We start from the raw sequence: 20497 nt of genomic DNA, 5'->3' as shown, positions 1-20497 counted from the left end.
ATTTGCCATTATTTTGACTGATTGCATGTCCAAGTGGCCAAAAGTAAATTTTGTTAGTAACACTACTTGGATCATTCAATTTTTACACATGTTGTTCACGAGAGAAGGTTATCCTACTGAAATATTGTCTGATGACAGTGCCCAGTTAGTTTCAGAAGAAATTAAGACATTCTTACGTACTCTTGACATCAGACATATTGGAACTTCTTTATACCATCCTAAAGAGTCATGGTTTAGTTTAATGGTTAAATCACACAGTTAAAGAACATCTGCAGTTGGCAATGGGCAACAAATTGAATTGGAAGCTAGTAGTGGATAACATGCTATGGACGCTACCAATGTATTGACTGAGATCCCACGTTTTGTACGATTGCGAGGGTATGTACCTGGTTCTAAACTCAAAAGAGAGTGGCCAGAGAGAAACCAAATTGATACTACAAGTTCATCAGGTTTGCCTGATGTGAGGAGAAATGTACAAAAGGGATACGAGGGTGAGCACAAGAGGCTGGAACTGTAGCTTCTCAGTATGAGGGCTGACTCTCACACTGGCGTTAAAGGCTGGGAGACTTTTCTACTTAAAGTGGAAGCCAAATATGACAAGCGCCCGCCATGATCTTCCCCCACGTCACCTACATGTGTCTGATGCATATTACCAGATGGCATTGCTGTTGTCCCATTGCTGCTTTCTATCACATGGAGATCACTATCTATGCCGCACTTCCACACTTCCCTGCTGACATGCTACCCACATTGGCACCAAACCTCTCCCTGATTGCATTCTGTCCTTTCTAGTTCTCTTAACTGTACATGTACATATGATGAACCGACTCCTGCTATAGACGGAAATGGACTAGGAGGCATATTAATGTATCCTTGCTTGATTATTGTGGACCTCCGAGCTCTTGAGTTGTTGGCTTGCTTAATGTTTCTTTATTATCATTTTTTTCTTTTCCCTTTTATTGTTATTGACTGCACAGTATATACCGTAAATATATTTTCCCCATACTGCTATGTGCTGCAGGTAACTCTAACTTACTACAGTTATCTTCTAATCACACTATGTGCTCATTTAGCGCATGATGGGAGTTTCACTCACTATTGTTGTGTCATGATAACTGTGCTGTTAATCAAAACATTTTTTTGAAAAAGAGGATGGAACTTGGTGACCTAGCTGTGTTTTTTTTTGGGTTTTTTTAATAAAAATTTTTGGTAAACCTTTATTGTTACATAAAGCAGTTACAATCACGGGCCTACAACCATCACGGCCGGCCATTAGTTCAGAGACGGTCAAAGCAAATCAATCAAGCCATAAGAATGCAACAGTCCGCCTCCCAAATGCCCCGTTGTAGCTCAGGATAATGTCTGTACCATATTGGTACCAGGATTAAAGAGGTTTCTTTTAAATTTTAGGAAGGAGCAGGATCTGGTGCTGCACAATCAAATAATACCAAAGCAAAGGGTTATCATAGATCAGGATATTCACAGTCAGGACTACGGCAGGCAGGACGTTGGCGCTAGCACACATTAATCAGGATAAACAATAAGCTGTACATTTCGCCCACGAATACAGTCTACGCCCGCTGTAACGTAAAACTTTATAAAGACATCCACCCGTGTAATTTGAACCATTAGAACGTACGGAGAGCAACCTATTACTCGGTTCCCAGAAAGAGAAGAAGAAGAGGAAAAGTAAAGGGAAAGCCGAGAAAAACAATAGAGAAAAAAGAGGCCCTAGAAACAGAAAAAGAAAAAAACAGTAGTACCCCTCCTCTAACCCTCCACCCTGCACCCCTGCCTACGGCTACGGCCTCCCCCTTAGCAGCGTGCCTGTCGCCCAGTGTGTGGAACCCGAAATATAGAAGAGAGAGGAAGAATAAAAGAAACAGATATATCGGGGGGTCCCCAGTACAGGCCCCCGGCCCCCGCGTAGCTTACAATTATAACAACGCTGTTGCAAAATATCCAGGACACCAACCGAAACAGGACAGCAGTTGCCACGCCAGCTCACCCAGTCACCCAACCTCAATAAGGGCCCCCCCTTTCAGCAACTGAAGAAGACGATCACCATTTTGCAATCCAGACCCACCCGGCCATAATCAGAGACATGTCCCAGTCCATTCAATGCGTAGCCAAACAATCAAAGTACCAGAAGTACAATAGGAAGGATGCCCGGAGGAAGGCAGGAAATCTTGCAGTACACCAGGACTCGACACACTCCAAAGCCGTTCACAGCCCACGACCATTTCTCGAGCAGCAAGACAAAGTCCGGTTCAGAAAGAGTATGCAGTTCACTTTGTCTGGGTTGCATGACGATATCAGCCATTGGAGAAAGGGCAACAGATGAGACCCCACAAGCCTCACATCCAATGGAATCCCCGACCACTCCATGTACCCATGGACCAGGCGCCATTCCGACGATTCACTTTGTAACGACCCAGGAGTCCCCACGCACAAACTCTCACTTATCAGCAACATGTAGGGTCGTGTAGAAAACAACCATCCGGGTCTCACCAGAGATTGTAGAGGGAGTCACTAAACCAAAGTCACATGGAGAAAATACCGGCATCAGGCTCTCTCGTACTTCCACATGTGCCGGGGTCTGATCGCCATGTTAACCCAATCCACACTTTGTGCTGTCGGTACACGGGGGGCATACGATCTCCGCGCTCCGGTTGAAATGTGCGTCGCCATCACCACGGGCGGGTACGGCTCCATGAGGACGATGCTTCCAAACGGGGCTCACGGCATAAGTGCCGCCGGAGCCCACACCAGAGCCCCCATCTTGTCCATCGTCCGAGCGTCCCCCCGTTGCACACGATGTGGTAGCCATCTCCACTACCCCACCGATGGTCCCATCCATGCCACCCAGTGCATCCGAGCTATGCCAAATCGCCATGTATCAACCGGCTCCGATCACCTGAAGTGCGGGATACAGTCAGCTGTAAGCAGGTCGCGCAAAGCTCCATCAGGGAGACAAAGAGCGGCGTCGCTTGTCCTCGTTCCGCAAGGCAGCAATCAGGGGAGGAGGGGGGTCCGTCCAACATGGGGGGACGGCACGCAGCAGCGAAAGCTAGGTTCACGTTCGGGGTAGGGCAGAGCGCCTCGGCGGGTGACCGGTAAATTTCTGGGTCTTCCTGGCCATTGTTATTCCACTAGTGGCCGGCAGCACTATCACGCGAGGTTCCGGCTCCTGGACTCGCGTAGGCCACACCGACCGGGAGGACATATCTCCGTCCGCAGAGCTCGGAGAGCTTCCGGAGTCACTCTCGGCGGGTCAGGTCCCTCTCCGACGTCCGAGAATATATCGGCAGCGCCGCCTCGATAGCTGGATCCGGCAGTAGGGGGAGAAGGTCGACGGAGCCGGGAGCCCGGGCGACCATCTTGGTAGCCGACCTGGCTCCGCCCCCCCCTAGCTGTGGTTTGTTGGGTCAGGGTAAAGAAAACCAGACATGTAGTCAAAGGGGAACTCCCATTTTCTGTCCCAGTCCAGGTTGTTAAAGTAACCCGAAATGTGGTGCATACCAGAGATGGAAAATGGAAAGGTATGGACTAAAAATAGGATTGCTGTTATTCCAAGAGGAAGTGTTTACTTTGTGCATACTCGTATTTGTGAGGCAGCAGAGCAAGAGTACATGAGAGTGCCATGCGTGACCTAGTCAAGGGATGAAAGATGTAAGCCAGTTTGGTACAAAGATTACATTGTTGGCTAAGCAATTTTGTCATTAATGGATGACAGTTTATTCTCTTAGTAGATTCCATTCTCTTAATGGATTCCATGTTCACCTAACTGAATATATGTTCAATTTTACTTTTGTTGCATATTCACTTGATTAATTGCTTAATTTTACTTTTCGTTGATAATTATTGTCTGAAGGAGGGTGTGTTAGGTGGAGGGCGGTTGACGAGGATCACAGAGTGATGTGCCAGTACTGATTTACCTATATGCAACTTTAGTAATAAATCAGTCCTCAACTTTCAATGCTGCATTTCTTATTCATTATAATGTGGCACCTGAACAATTTACTCATACACCTGGACGTATAGCCACTGATTTCAGCTTTATCCCCCTTCACTTCCAAATTGAGTGTCACCCAGTCTCCCAACTTAAGACTTTCTTTCATTTCAACATGCTTATTATCATAGTACCATTTGTACATATTCTGAGTTTTTTTGTATTCTGTCTCTGACATTATAAGGGACCACTCCACTAGGGATGTTCGAGTCTTCCAACCATGACTGTCTTGAGTAAAAGCCATTCTTTCTCTTATGATTACAAAGGAACTTTACCTAGTTAATATGTGAGTAATGCAGTATGCCAAAATCATCCCCTGAACTTCCATTTCCAAGTTCTTTTTACTCATCTTGGTTGGTTCTTTAACACCGTTAATCACTATTACATTTCTCTACTGTTCCTTTACCAGCTGGGTGGTAGAGGCTTCAAATGGGTAATCCTGTTGCATGGAAGATAATCTTCCACAAGCAAAGACTTGAATTGAAGACCTTTATATCGAATAACTTGCTTAGAAACACGTTGTCTGAGTAGAACCTTATCCATGAACTCCAAACACTTTTTGTGTCTGCTTTCTTTAGAATTTTTACTTTCAGCCTCTTGGAAAACAATTCTATCAAGACAATTACAAACTTAATTCTCCTGCATCATCCAAAACATGACTCTGATATCAACTTCATGAACTTACCTTGATATATTTGGGTGATTTACTGTGCATAGAAGGGGCTTGGAGGTAATTTAAGCTATACCACATTCTCCACACTCTCTCACAAATTGTTCAATGTCAACATCCATCTCTGACCACCATTAAAATTCTTCAGCGCTGCATTTTGTTTTCATAATTCCAAAATGGCCTTTATGGATAGATTTCATCCTTACCTTCACAGGCAGAACAAGTTTCCCGTTTCTAAACAGAAAAACATTCTCCTGTTAATTTCTTACTTTCCAGAATCCTTTAAAGTCACTTCTCACACACTCACTTCATTAGCCACCGTTCCTTCCAAAATTCCTTTAATTCATTAAGAACGTTATCATATCCATAGTTTTCCCTTCACTCCTCACAGGATATAGCATGACCATCATAGCCCACCACCAACGCTACTTGGAACTCAGCCCACTCGTTCTTAGTACTTTCTTTCAAGGGGGAAGACATTTTGATTTTTAAAAACTGTAGCTCCACTCTTAAATGGCGATACATACTGCAAATAAGTGAAATCTTGCATCCTCAATGTTAGGAAAAGCCATTAACATTTCCCTTGCAGTTAGAATTTCGGTTAATGATTTATTATGAGACCTAAAAATGAATTCAGAGTTCCACACAAACTAAAATGTTCCATGCCACCCACTCACAGACTACAGTCTCTCTTTCGGTGGTAGAGTCACCTTCTTCTGTTGGTGTAAAGAGCATGATGCAAAGGCTAAAGTTGCTTCCTGCTGTCTCTCCTCCATTTGGGTAAACATAGCTTTTATGTCCCTCCCAGAGGCATCCACTGTTATTACACTCTTCGTTGTTCGATCAAATCCGTCCAAATGTCCTATTTAATTACCTGAAGACCTTCTTGACACCTCATGCCCCATTCCAGCTTGTTTTCGTCCTTAAAAATTGTCTTAACTCATGCGTTGTTTTCTGCAAAAAATCCTGACAAACTTTTGAACAAAATTAGCCTAGACCTATGAATTATCTGGCCTTATCATTGTTTTTAGGAGTAGCAGCACGTATAAGGACCACTACCAAACCATCCATGGGTTTAATTGAATTAAAACCTACCTTTTCAAATATACTTGATATATATATTTATACACATATATTAAAAGGCTTTATACTTACTTGTAAACTACTTCCATTTCCGTTGTAAAGGCATGAGTGGTAAAGTCATAGGCATGGTAACATTTTTCATGGTAATGACATGCAATGTAAGCGATGTGCGTTGTTAAGGATGCGTTGTACAGGTATGCATTGTAATGCCATGTGTCGTTCTGTCATACAACACACAAGTGTTGTCATTTGCAGTGAGCACTCACATGTAGGGATATCGTATGTGGCAAATACAGCCTCACAGGCCAATGTGTCACCATTGTCTGCCAGAGATATGCGCCTTATGCCAGAGGTGGCCTCTAGGGCTAAGGAATGCCGACTATATACACATGATGGCACTAGTAAAAGTACTGGCCACGAGGACATGTCCTCTTTGCACATCATTCTCCTATGAGATTGGATAGTGTTTCGATCTCATTCCATGCTCTAAAGTAAATAAAAGGTCACAAATAGCACATTATAAAGCTACTAAATACATTTTAAAAAATACGATATTGGGGGTCTCATTTGCGTGTGAGGGATATATATTCCATATATGACTATCAGAATCTAGTACTAGGCTTCATAAGTCATGGGTGGTGTATGTACTCCATCATATTTGACATTAATTTTGCTGCATATTAATAATTTTTCATTTTTGTCAAATGAACATTTTTTTCAACAACATCTACTTGCAGTTTCATGAAACTGTATATAATTTACCTTCAAATGCTGTTTTTATTCCTAAACTAACTTCCTCCCAAACAAGAGAGTATCCTTTGTTGAAAATACACTCTTTTCGTCTTCATACATGGGCTTGGCTGTTTCATAAAGTGCTTGGCCCCACGTAGAGCAATTATTCCTCACATAGGGGCCCATTATAATATCAGGCGGATTGCCACCGCTGGGCCGGTGATGGACACCGCTAGGCCGGCAGTGGCGATCCGCCCGCTAAATGTCCCTGGTTCACCACCCTCCATATTAGTATGGCGGGAGGCACCACAGCGGACGGGAAGACAGTCCTCCGCTTTTCCGCCGGTCGGATTGCCGGCCGGGCGGAAAAGGGACTCAATATGGTGGCGATGCCTTGCAGGCACCGCCATCCATATTAGGATGCATGCCTTTCCATGGCAGAAAGACATGCAGTAAATCTCCGTGGGGCCCATTGCAGGTACTTGGTGGGTGGGGGTGTGGGTGGCTGCACTGGTGGGTACCAATGGTACTCCCCCATGATTGCCATGCGGGTGCTGCTTAAAGCTCCGCCCGTCGCAATGTTAATGTCAAGGATGCGCCCGCCAATGTGGCGTGCGCATCCTAATTTGCATGGTGGGACGGCCGCAACTTCGGCTGTCGGTCCCATACTCCGTTGCAGTGGCAGGCGGACAAAGTCCGCCCGCCCTATAGTCTTGGGACCCAGTCACTCAAAATTATATTTTAAGTTGATGTTCAATAGATGTCAGGGAAGGTGAACAGGTGTCCTGTTTGCCTCTCTTAAATCAGGCCAACTGCTAGAAATGTGGGATGTCATAGAAATATATCTCCATTACCATGCAATTTGACTGGACAGAATGGAGGTTTTCAAAGTCAGGAAAAGAAATGATAAGCCTCTAAGAACTACAAATCTGCCATCAGCGTCTTGTAGAAACACAAGAAGACCTGGGCAGGAGAACCTTTTTGGTGCCATGCTAGTGAGAATTAACAGGCATGCAAGCAGCTCAACAGTGATAGGCCCGAGCAAAGGGTATGCAGTCAAATTGTAGACATGTCAAACCAGGGATCCAAAATCAAAAATATTAGTCCAAACATGGAAGCCAGATAAAAAAAATTGGTTCCACAATTATCAACTTAAGCACTATGCTACAGCATCTTCTCATGGGTGATACAAGAAGGAAAGTGATGCTTTTGATGGCACTGTTATTTTATTCTGCTGCAGATTTCTAAGACAGTCTAAAGGTCTTCCCTGTCTGACCTGACGTTGTTCTTAGTCGTTTTACAATCTTCCTTCTTTTTAGATTTGTGATCTGATCTTGAAATATGGAATTGGAAAGACTCCTTCAAACCTCGGTGTTCAAGTTTACTAACTACACAGGAAGACTGGATTATGAGGGAGCAACTAGCATTTGTGAACTACCTCTTAGGGAATTCAGCTGGATTAGCTGTGAGTCACACTAGCATATCTGGGACTTCAAATCTCCTAATCAGAAATGAGATAATAAACACTCATTCACCTCCGAAGGTTGGGTAAGGATGGGCCCAAGTCAGTCACATATAAAACAGAGATCTCTTTTCACCCTACTGGTTTTTCTGAGGCCGTGGCCCATTGGAGATCTCCCACCAGCGGAAGAATGTCAATAAAGTAAACTGTATTATTTGAAATAAGGACCAATTTTGAAGTGTTGTATAATAATATGTTTACATATTGGACATTCTTAATTAAGTGTTTTATGTACGAATTATGAATAATCACGTAATACATTTCTTGCGTAAAGTTAAACAAAGGGGGAGTATAAGTCATTATTGTTGATGAAAATTAAACTTTTTTGCATTTAAGCATTATCCTTTGAGTTTGAGGATTCTCATGAACACACAGAACATACATATATACTGAAGTAGGGGTCTTTGCATCTCCCAATAGTCCCATAAACCTGTGCCCTTCTGCTTCAACTATGACACTGAAGCACTGATAGATTAGCCCGGGGATCACCATAATCTTTATTATGAAATATGTAACAAGTTTCAGTCCATACTATTTTGTTTCATCTATTTTGGCAGCTTTTTACACCTCATATGTCTTCGTCAAGTTCCTTCCGAACAAGCCAGTTATCGTCTGCCAGTGATCTTCACCATTCATTTTCAAGCTGTCCGGGATGCTCCAAGCTCAGCAAGATGTTGATGTCTCCATCCCAGTTTGGTAAGTCTTAATGAGCATGTTACAAAGCAAAATAAGACAAAAGACTTTCTTTTTTCTATGCACCATTCACAGACAAAGAATTGAACAACATTCCTTTCAATAACTCAAATTTGATGAAGGGAATTTTTACTTACTAGCTACTGAAATGTGCTTGTGACAGTGGAACAGCAAGGGTGACAAAACAAAGAATATTTACAAGAAACACTTTTTCAAATGAGTAATAGATAATCCACTCTTTAAGCGATCAGCTTACAAGACACTACAATTTAATATTAACTGTAGTTGTGTTAATTTGCCACGTGTCAGTGAATGCTCTACTACAGATTATGGCCCACTCATAGTTTAGGCAGGATAAAAAAGCACTATCATGTCATGTCACCTATCAAAGCCCCATCCCAATCCTATGAAAATTCCTATCCTTATCTCTTTTGTGCCTCAATTTGTTATTTACTCTTTAGATATGTATCTCCTAAATAACATTTTAAAAATCTCAATACATTGGACAATATCATACAGATGATAAGAGCAGCTACTGAACATTTTACAGTGCTGATCAACACGTTATGGGAAGATGTTTGAAGCTGTTCAAGTTTCAGCACTTAATCTCCCCTTTCCTATTATACAGAGCAAGTCAAACAAACATTGAGAAAAGCTCTACAATGCCAGTTGATTTGCTCCTCTCTGTCTCAAATGGTTGAAAACTGCCTTTGCTGGCGATACTCTTTTGTTGTCAGCCACCGAGCCAGGGTCCTGTGTTTTCTACACTCCATTACATAATATGCAGCAATTGGCTATATCAATGCATTCCCTTTTGGGTGAGTCTATTTTGTTCTTCTGTATTCGTGATTCTTCACAAGCTGAAGCTGCTATCAAATTGACAGCTAAAGACATCTGTCAGCAACAGGAAGATGAATGACTCTACAGTATTGAGAAATCAAAACATGAGTAGTTACAAATTTGTGAAAGTACTAAGTACCAACTCCACTTAGGTTAGGGTTATCCTGGGAATGATCAGGCACCAGAAACCATTACCACAGAACTAGAGATCCAAAAACACTCATTCAGACATGGACCTTTTAAAATTGTTTTTCAGAGGGGTAGAGATCAAAGATTCTAAGCTGTATGTGGCATCAGACTCTGTTCCAGATCTTTAGTTGGGATACGCTTTATCACTTGGCAGTGGTGGAAAGAGAGAGGAGTACGAAATTGCTGCTGGGGTTGGTGTTCGTTTCTTTGGAGACAAGTTGGAAACTGCATTCGGTCATTGCCTCGGTTCACTGATAGAATATCAATGGTAAAAACCTTGATGGCAAAATATATATTTTTTAAATATAGATGGTAAAAATATTGACTCTCTAAACTTAAACAGGTAAGCACAAAAATATTGAATAAAAATATCGAAGTAAAAAATATAGATGTAAAAATATCGATTAAAAATGTAAATAAAATAAAACAATATATATTAAATATATAAAATATTAATATTAAACTTTTGAATGATATATAAATAAAATATATATACAAACATATCACTAATTTAAAATAAAAAAAAACATTCTATACTTAATTAAAACATTAAACTATTAAAACAAAATTAAAATGTACATTTCGCAATACAATAAAAACAACAGTAGGGAAAATGTTGAATAGCGAAATAATTAAATTTACTATTCCAACAGCGATGAGTGCAACAGTAGGGAAAATGTTGGATAGCTGATGGGTAAAAATTACTATTCCCACTCCAGTGAGTGCAACAGTAGGGAACGTGTTAGATAGCACAGGCGTAAAAATTACTATTACCACTCCAGTGAGTGCAACAGTAGGGAACGTGTTAGATAGCACAGGCGTAAAAATTACGTGATTGCAATAGTAGGGAAAGTGCTGGATAGCGAAGGGGTAAACATTACTTTTCCCACTACAAAGGGCCTGATTACGATGCGGTCAGGAAGGCCTCCTAATGGCATTTGCTCCTTCCAAATCGGATCTGGAACGTGTCTTTCTGACCTAGGGCCCAATTATGATGCGGTTAGGAACATATGCTCCCATTGAAGTCAATGGGAGTCCAACCAAATCGTATCTGGAAGCATCCGGATGCATCATACTCGGTCGGTCGGACTCTCCCGATCCGAGTGGGTTGGAAACCCTTTCCAAACCAATTCGTTCGGGAAGCTTTCCAACCTGCATCAGAATCGGGCCTAAAGAGTGCAACAGTAGAGAAAGTGTTGTGTAGCGGAGTGGTAAAAATTACTATTTCCACTCCAGTGAATGCAACAGTAGGGAAAGTATTGGATAGCAGAGGGGTACAAATTAGGGGGGTGCTAGAGGGCGCACTGCGGAATGGCTGCCTACTAAGACAGCTCCGCCGGTCAGGCTCAAAATGTGGTGAAAGAGATTGTTAAGCGGAGTCAAAATCGACCGCTAATGGCAGAAATGGCAATCGGAATATCCCGGCACTGAGGTGGACGAGACGGAAGACTGATGGCACTCTGTAAGAGCCGGTAAAGTGTGAGTGAAGGCTTACCGAGCGGCGCGGATTGAAACATGCTAGATGGCCGTGCCCTAACGCGCGAGTGAATCAGACCGAACACGGAGCGAGGCACGGCTGTGTGGTGCAACGTAGTGGGGTAATTGCCTTCACTATCATGCCGATGAGGAGAGAGCACTTGCATATGACTGCTAATGCGCGCTAGAGATTCTGCACAGCAGCTGAGTGTCTTTTAAAGCGCAGAATTCTATGACTCATCACAAAATGGCGGACAGCACTAACGGGGGTGACCGTTACTATCTGATGGAGACATGGCACCACGAATAGCTAGGTTTAAGTACAGCGAGGATCCTGCGTCAACGTCCGGCCTGCCTCCTACTCAACTGCAGTAGTATACAAGGTGATGACTTTACTTACAATGCTCCTTTCATTACCTACTGCGAAGGTGTTGTGAAGCTGTGCCCGCTGCATTGCGCTTGGTACTGGGGGATGCATGGAGGTAACGGCGGCAGAAAACCACGTGGGGGCTGAGATATGGCGAGTATTGCCCAGCGGCGCTGTGCAGTTCTGAATATGGGTCATTTGGACTGCCTGCAAAGTTGATGCTGCCACTGTTAGGCTCAGGTGCGGTGAGAAGTACGGACTATGCCATCTGCTGTTGTTTGTGTGCTGATGACCCCTAAACTGCGTGGCTCTTTGCGTGTGGCTGGTGGGATTGCTGAGTACCGATAACTACAACATGAGTCCGGCAAGTGAGGGAGTCGTATGCAGAGAGATTGCGTTCTGGAGCTCTCATTGGGTGATCCACTTTCGTGATGAGGTGGGCCAGTCCTGGAGCTACACATTAATATCTATTAAACGCCACTCCTGATAAAGGTTGACTGCGTGCTGCTCTGAGGAGTGAAGGCTAATTAACGGCTGAAGGTATCAAATCGTAGAGGCGCAGTCCTCTGAGAAGTGGTGAATTGCACAGTACTACATGCGCGACGTGGCAATCCACGTCATTTTGCTTCACAGATTGCTGTACTTGTTGGCACGACAATGGGGAAGCCGGAGAAACAACAATCCAAGCTCCCATTTAAAACGAAAAGGCAGACCAAGGGCATGACGACGCGTTCAGACACCAAACCTGAAACTGAGACTGTGACAAGTACTGCCATGGAAAGTGTTCTACAGGCTATACAACAAAGTCTGCAAGACATAAATGGGAAGTTGGACACTCTCACCCAGTCAACAATATGGTGGCAAAATTGGATAAGCATGGAGAACATCTTGTTGAGGCAGAGAATCGTAATACTGCGGTGGAGTACGAGTCAAATGTCACTATGCAAAAATGCACAGATATGGAGAAACGGCTCGAAGTTATAAAAAGCAAAGCGGAGGATTTGGAAGCGAGATCCAGATGCAATAACATCAGGATTGTGGGAATTCCAGAGTCCACCAACACAGGACGGATGGAAACCTACGTAGAGGATATGCTTTGCAGGGTGTTTGGTGCAGAAAACCTCTCAGCGGTCTTCCTAACAGAATGCGCCCATAGATCACTAGCCCCGAGACCGAAGCCCGGCGCCACTCCAAGACCTATCATCACCAGTATCCTCAATTACAGAGACCGGGATGTCTTTTTGAGGTTGGCACGAGAGAAACAGCAGATAAACTACCAGGGCAACATGCTGCAGTTTTACCCGGACTTCTCTATGACGGTACAACTTGCGCGAAAAGAATTCAATCCAGCAAAAAAGAAATTGCGTGAATTAGGTATAGAGTATGCTATGCTTTATCCGGCTCGCCTGAAGGGGACATATGATGGTCGCTCTACAATTCTTCAAACACAGAGAGCAGCGCAAGACTTTCTTAAGAAAATAAGTAGCAAGCGTTAAGAACAAAAACTTGCTGAACCAAGATTCGGAATGAGCACTCTTAGGAGGGAAGAATATCCTTAGATCCTGGACATTATGGACTGGTAAAGCAAGTCTATGCACTATGGAACCGGATTTAACTATTGGCACCCTCATGCGACTCCCTAGGTTCAATGCACCAGAGACGGCTGGCGGTCGCTGCAGGAGAATGAGGCTGGGTATATAAATTGCCAAGCCTACATAAAGCCAGCAACCAGAACTGATGGGGCACCCTACGGCTACCTACCGTCTTTGGAGTTGTGAATGGGGGTGCTACCTACTCCATGTAGTAAAGTATATACTTTGCATATAATGTTCTGGTTCAGCTGTGATAATAGATGCTGTAAGCCTATTCATATAGACTGATTAGTTATACCTACTGTTTTTTCTTTCCAAAAACACCGGACATCTGACTGATGCGTACAGACATAATGTGGGCTGAGTTGTAATGGACGGAAAGTTGTGTCTCCGTAACAAAAGATCTGAAGAAGTACTGTGCAGGTTACTGCAATTATGGTTGTATTATACACTTAGATGATAGAGATATAGCTCTATTATTTTTCTGAACCCTCAAATTGAGCACCTCTGCGAACTGTACTGAATATGTGAGGGTGAAGAGGGTATTTCACTGCAGCATACAATACTCAACCAGGTATAGCCAAATGGCGGTATTTATGGTAACCCATATGTTGTAGGAAATGTTTGCTCTGCATCACCAATGTATACCTGACCACATCCACAATGTTCATCAAACCTATTACACCCCTGCAAGGCTCTGTAGATATGGTCTGCGAACTGAATCCAAATGTCAACACTGCAATGCCGAAATAGCAGACTTCATGCATCTTGCATGGTCATGTGCAGCAGTGAAAGATTATTGGGTAAAAGTAATACAGATGTTGGGTAATATGGTGGGTGTTGATGTGGTATGCACTGTTTGTACATGCCTGCTGGGCCTTATCCCTGAAGTGCGTGCCATTAAGCACAAGTTTTGCGTAATTGCCTTGCTCCTGGCCAAACGTAGAATATCAGTGTGCTGGGGCAGTAGAAAGATTCCAAAGGTTAGACGATGGATCCAGGATTTGACCTATTGTAAAGAAACTCTGCAAACTTATGAGGAGGAACTACCCACTGGTTCCAAGCCTAGAGATTACTGGAAATACTTGATTGAATATCTACAAATGTACCAAGTTGATTAATTATGTTTAGCAGCTGCACTGTAGAAAATGTAATTACAGGTAACAATGTAAAGTTGCAGAAAGCTGGATGATGGATGTTGTTGTACAACGGTCTGTATGTTTATTTATATGTTGGACATTGTATGTCTTTGAAAATGCCAATAAAAAAAGAGGGGTACAAATTACTATTCCAGTACAATACTCCAGTGAGTACAACAGTACAGAAAGTGTTGTATAGCAGAGAAACAAAAATTACTAATACCATTTAACCAGTTAAAGCAAATTAAATAATCTTAAAAATACATAAACAATGTTTTAAAAATATACAATTAAATATATTAAACATATAAAAAGAACACATATTATAATTTTAATTACATATAACAAAAAGGTACAAATATATCAAATAAACGAATAAATACATTTATAAACCATATTTATTTAAAAGGAGCAAATATTAACAAGCAAACAAATTATTTAAAACATAAATGTATTAATTTTATTTCCTACCCTAAAACACCACACAAAAAAAGACATCAACTTTTTTATTTAATTTTTTCCCCCAAAATTAACATAATTAATAATGAATATAAAATATATTACTAATAAAAAAAGAGAATAAGCATTCATTGAGTACACATTCTTTAACACTATAATATCCACAACACATACCTAAAGTTAATCACACAATTACCATCATTAATTACCAATTCATTCGTTTAAGGTAATCAACAACTAATTAATAATTCAATACAAAATAAATTACTTCCCACCCTTCACACCATTTACACTATAAACACCACAACACACACCTAAAACTAATTACACAGTTACCATAAATAATTTCTAATTAATTAATTTAAATTAATTAACAACTAATTATAAAAACAATTATTAACACATTATTGTACACATTTAACACTATAACATCACAATTAAACAAATATGAATAAATAGAAATTATTCAATAAGTTTTATATAATTAAATTACTTCCCACCCTATTCCCCTATAAACCCACAAGCCGCTATGGAACTAAATACGCATTTTTTTTTAATAACCTCTTTAAATAATCAATTTATTTTATATAAGTAAATTACTTCCCACCCTATTCCCCAATAACCCACAACCCGCACAGAACTAAAAACCAGAAAATTCAATAAAACAAAATTATTAACTACTATAAATAATCAATACATTTTATATAATTAATTTACTTCCCACCCTATTCCCCTATAAACTCACAACTGGCTACAGAACTAAACATGCAAAATTAAATTAAACAGAAATTAATAACTACTCAAATTTTAACACATATAATAAAAATACGAACAATTCCTCTACAAAAAAATCACACATATAAAATATATACTAAAATACACAACATTAATAAAATATAAATTTAACAACTATATTTTACAAACGATTTTAAACACTTCGATATTTTTAAATCGATGTTACTTACCTAAAATCGATATTCTTGACCAGGAGGATATTTCCTTCAATATTCCTGAACCACGATATTTTTTACCACAATATTTATGCAATTCGATATTTCTTCCTCAATATTCTTTCCCTGCACCCATTGCCTCTAATGTACAGGATGTAGAACAACTGCTTCCAGTGCAACCTATTATAAAGGCAACAGATACTTTCCCTCATTAAAGAATTGATACATCTCTTTAATTTATGATGCCTCTGTAGTTTAAAGGTCCAAAGGGAAATTTCCAGAACTGACCCTCCCCACAATGTTTTTCTAATGATATATGGTCTTCTCTTCTGAGGTTCAGCCCTTTCTTTCTCGCCAAGACTCACTCGTAAGCTTAACAAACATGTCAATACCCAGATCGTGAATGTCAGTGCTCCTTTAGTAATGTTGTAACTTACTGCATGTCCTCTAGAAACCAAGGACTTTGCCACATCTCCAATGCCCTCCTCAGAAGCAGAAGTGGGCCACACGTATAATTCAGCTGCCTCTCCAAACAATATCACTGAAGTAGTAATACAGTTAGCATTTTCTGACTATTTGTGCTATTTCAAGAACCAGAAGGTGCACATGGATAAAGATTGCATGGTTTCAGATTTTAAACAATAACCTTTCTTCAACATGGGATTCTCTCTGAAGTTCTTACAATGCGGAATATCTCCACTCGTGCTAAAATCCTGGATCTTGCACATGTGTGGAGATAGTCTGCCTATTCACGATTTCAGAGAAAACGCTTGTTTTAAAAACGAGGATCTCTTAGTATGCTGCTTTTATTGTGAGATCTGTATATTTGCGCTTTATCTGCACAACTGAATAGCGTGCTTTGGTGCTTAATAGGAGGTTGCCCTCCTTTGGCCTTGTTTAGAGCCAGCAACGAGAGCACAAAATCGGGTGCCATCTTTTTTGTCAGTCCAGCTTTCTCACTCACGCCCGGCTCCTCCTCTATTTAATGAGGCCAGGACGTGGATGCGCCACTGGTGCGCCAAAGGCAAGCCTGTGGGCTTCTGTACCCTGCTGGCAGGGGCCTGGGGCCAGAACCCCTGCCCCTCTGATATTAGAGCGCATTCAATATACTATGGAAATACTAACAAATCTTTAATCCATCACTGAGCGCAACCTGCACTCATTCCTTGGACCCTCTTCGGATGCCTATTAATTGCCAAGATTATTCCTACAACTTTGGCGTTCCCAAGGCTGTCTTTTTTTGGACCTAAGATGGATGATAACATTTGCACATCCACCACAGTTGAGGTTTCCTGGCCAGTGTTCCTCCTAAACTGCCAATCTCTGTTTTTATTTTGCTAGAGGACCAGCAACCCTCAGTCCTGTTTCTTACTGAAATTTGGTTAAATGATGACTGCAGGCCCGATATAGCGGCTGCCCTACCCTCGGATATGCATTCGCTAGAAACTATCGAATTGGGAAGAAAGGGGGTGGGGTCGCAATTATTTTTAAAAAAACACTTTGGAATGCAGAATCTCCTCAATGAATATCACTTATTGCAAAAACATACTATTTTGAATGAAACTGCCTGAAACATTTATATTTTCAGGCCTTCTCCTTTATCGGCCTCCCTGTCTGGCCACAGACTTTGCATCAATCACCCCCGAGATTGTTGCCTCTGTTTGCACTCAGCAAATTTTACCTTACTAGGGGACCTCAATAATCATTTTAATGATATCAACTGCGCTGCCTCTACCTATCTTAACCACGACCTTGTAGCAATGCAGTTTGCCCAGCTAGGTATGTTCCCCACACATAGCAGAGGCCACATATGGTACCCTATTTTTACCACCTCAACTGATCTGGTTGCCGCTGATCCTTTACCAATAATTTGGTACTACTACACGTTGATCAAACTTTCCATCATAAAAACAGGGCTGCCTCAACCAGAAATCCGTCAATCCAGAATGTCAAGACCCTTGTCCATACTGAATGATGTGGCTGCTTGGACTGAGGCACTTAGGGGCTCAGTTTGGAGTCAAGACGGAAATATCAACACTATCAGGCATTCGTGAAATGGATAGAATCACCTCTAGAAACGCATATCCCGAAAAGAAGGCAGAACATTTCTAGATGCAATGTTAGCACCTCTTGGTTCACCTCAGAAATCAGGGACTTAAAAAAGAGTGCAAAAAAGTGGAGAGGAAATGGAGGGCAAATTATGAAGAAGAAAAAAATGCTCTTTATAAAAAGGCATTAAAAAAGCAGTACATCATTAGAACAGCTAGGGTAGTAGATCTTGCAGAGAAGAGTTCCCAACCCCTACACCCGTCAAAAGAAATGTATGCTATTGTATCCTCCTTTTTAAACCCAAATGTTGAGGGTCGTTCCCCCTCACCCCGCACCTGTGCCACCCCTTATCCCCACCAAGGACTGCTGCAATGATCTGGTCCTGTTTTTTCTTAGCTAGGTCAGACTCATTTATAAATCATTGGTCATAGACTTAAACTCAGCTTGTGCAGGGAACCATAGACCATGTGACAAAAACATCAGTCCTAAACTATTGGCTTTCTCCCAGATACATTGCAATGCCACCTTGGAATCAGCGAAAACAATAAAATCTGGGTCTCCATTGGACCCTGTACCAATAGGTATTCTGGCAAAAACCAAAGACACTACAATTCTAGCCCTAACCACTATGTATAATCTCTCGCTTGACAGCGCAAAAGTTCCTGATCCCTGGAAGCATGCAATAATCAGCCCATTGCTGAAAAAGCCACATTTAAACCTCACTAAAGCTGACAGCTTTAGACCCATATCCCTGCTTTCTGGTGTTAGCAAGATTATAAAGAAACTGGTCAATGGGCATCTGACCGCATTTCTGGAGGATGATAGTGTGCTTTATCACACACAAACACGTTTAAGACCTCGCTATAGCAAGGAAACAGTCATGCTATTAGCCACAGAAGATCTAAGGAAAACCCTTGATCAATGAAGAGTAGCAGCACTTATTCTACTTGATTGAAATGCTTCCTTCGACACTGTGTCCCACTCGGTGCTCCGGGTCAGATTGGAGGCACTTGGGATAACTGGAAAAGCACTTGAATGGCTCTCCTCCTTCTTAGAAAGTAGGGGTTTTCAGGTTAGGGAAGGCCATCATCTGTCAGATGTTCAGCAGCTTATATGTGCTGTGTCTCAGGACTCCTCCCTGAGCCCACACTTTTCAATGTATATGGCTGACCCCTTGCGGATATAATCTGCACTTTTAGTCTTCCTATGGTGTCCTATGCTGATGACACCCAAATTGTCATCTCTCTGAAACTAACATCAATTAAGCTGCGGTGAATTTGAATACCTATTTAGAACCAGTTAATACTTAGATGGTCTCTAGTGTCCTTAAGTTAAACAGAGACAAGACTGAAGTCCTGGTGGTGGGGAATGACCCTTCTTTGTGGAAACAGCTTACCTGGCCTCCATGTCTGGGGAATCGCCCGCCCCCCACACCAGAGGTCAAGAGCCTGGGCATTTGTCTGGGGTGGTCAAGGCGCAACCATCAACTTCCAAAATCTTGGATTGCAAACATAAATTACGCAAAACGAATCCATCAATTAACAGAAGTAATATTCCTACACAGTGTACAGTGTTTAAGATTCCTGGCTTCTCCGCAATAGTAATTCTAAAATCAAGAGGTCCATTAGGATGTAGGGCAAATCACCACCCCGCGCATGGCGGTGGCGATCCCCCCTACATCCTTTATCGCCTGCCAACCATTTCCCCCGCCATAGTAGTATGGCGGGAAGACCGCCTGCTGCTTTTCCGCCGGTTGACAAGTTGACTGGGCGGAAAAGTGATTAATATGGTGGCGGTGTCTGCTAGACACCGCCATCCATTTCAGGATGCAGGCGGAAGGCAACATTCCTCTGGCGGCATTGCCGCCACGGAAAGGTATGCAGATTTTGAAGTTGGGGGCCTGTTGCGGGCCCCCAGGATGTTGGGGTGATAGGGGGGCACATTGTAGGTACCTATAGTACCCCCCTGCATGTGCATGCACAACTTGGCAGGCACCGCGCAGTGCCTGCCACGTTGTGCATGCATATGCACAACATGCATTTTTGCCATTGCGGCGAGTGCTGCTGAAAGCACCGCCCACTGCAACGTTAAAATTGCAGGATGCCCCGGCCAGTGTGGCGGGCGCATCCTAATCACCCCCACGGGACTGCCGCGCTTATGGCGGGTGGTCCCTTTTTACAAAGTCCGCCCGTCATCCTAATGATGCCCAAAGAGTCCAAGCCAATATAAAGTCAGGTCAAGAAAAGTTATCAAAGTATCTTCCTTGCACTTACACAAAACAATGCAGCTTCAGTTATGGCTGCTTATTACCTGCAAAACAGGGAAAACCGGGGCACATTTTTAGAGTTTTTTCCCTGTATACTTCAGAAGAATGTTCCCTTCTGAGTGTTATTTTACACATTAATAAAGATCACGTGGGCAGAAAGTCAAGTGATAGCAAAAGGTTCTGTTCATACTCTTAAACATGTAAACGACTAATGTAATATTATCAGAGGTATTCTGAATACTGATTCATCCTCCAAAACTGATGGGTGTCACTGTGCAGTTTGAGGATAAGTATTTTGACGTTATTTTGACCAATAAGATCTAATTTCTCACCTGGTTAGGATTCTAGGAAGCTAAAGGTTGGATATCTCTTGACATCAAGGTACTAATGACCAGAACAGGATTGTCAGGGCAAGATTTGTTTCCTATATTTTTTAAGGAAAAATTCCAATCACACAT

General features: G+C 42.1%; 1 protein-coding gene across 3 annotated transcripts in view; it reads left to right on the top strand.

Annotated features, from left to right (window-relative positions):
• CCDC27 (coiled-coil domain containing 27) overlaps positions 1–20497 on the top strand; it is a 290662-nt gene that overhangs the window by 106798 nt on the left and 163367 nt on the right. For all 3 annotated transcript variants that reach the window (XM_086921745.1, XM_086921743.1, XM_086921744.1), the window contains one exon: positions 8577–8715. In XM_086921745.1, the coding sequence (XP_086777871.1) occupies positions 8577–8715 (139 nt within the window). The remainder of the gene's footprint in view (positions 1–8576; positions 8716–20497) is intronic.

The sequence above is a fragment of the Lissotriton vulgaris genome, chromosome 5, assembly GCF_964263255.1.
Source record: "Lissotriton vulgaris chromosome 5, aLisVul1.2, whole genome shotgun sequence".
NCBI lineage: Eukaryota > Metazoa > Chordata > Amphibia > Caudata > Salamandridae > Lissotriton > Lissotriton vulgaris.
This window is presented reverse-complemented; position numbering and strand designations above follow the sequence as displayed.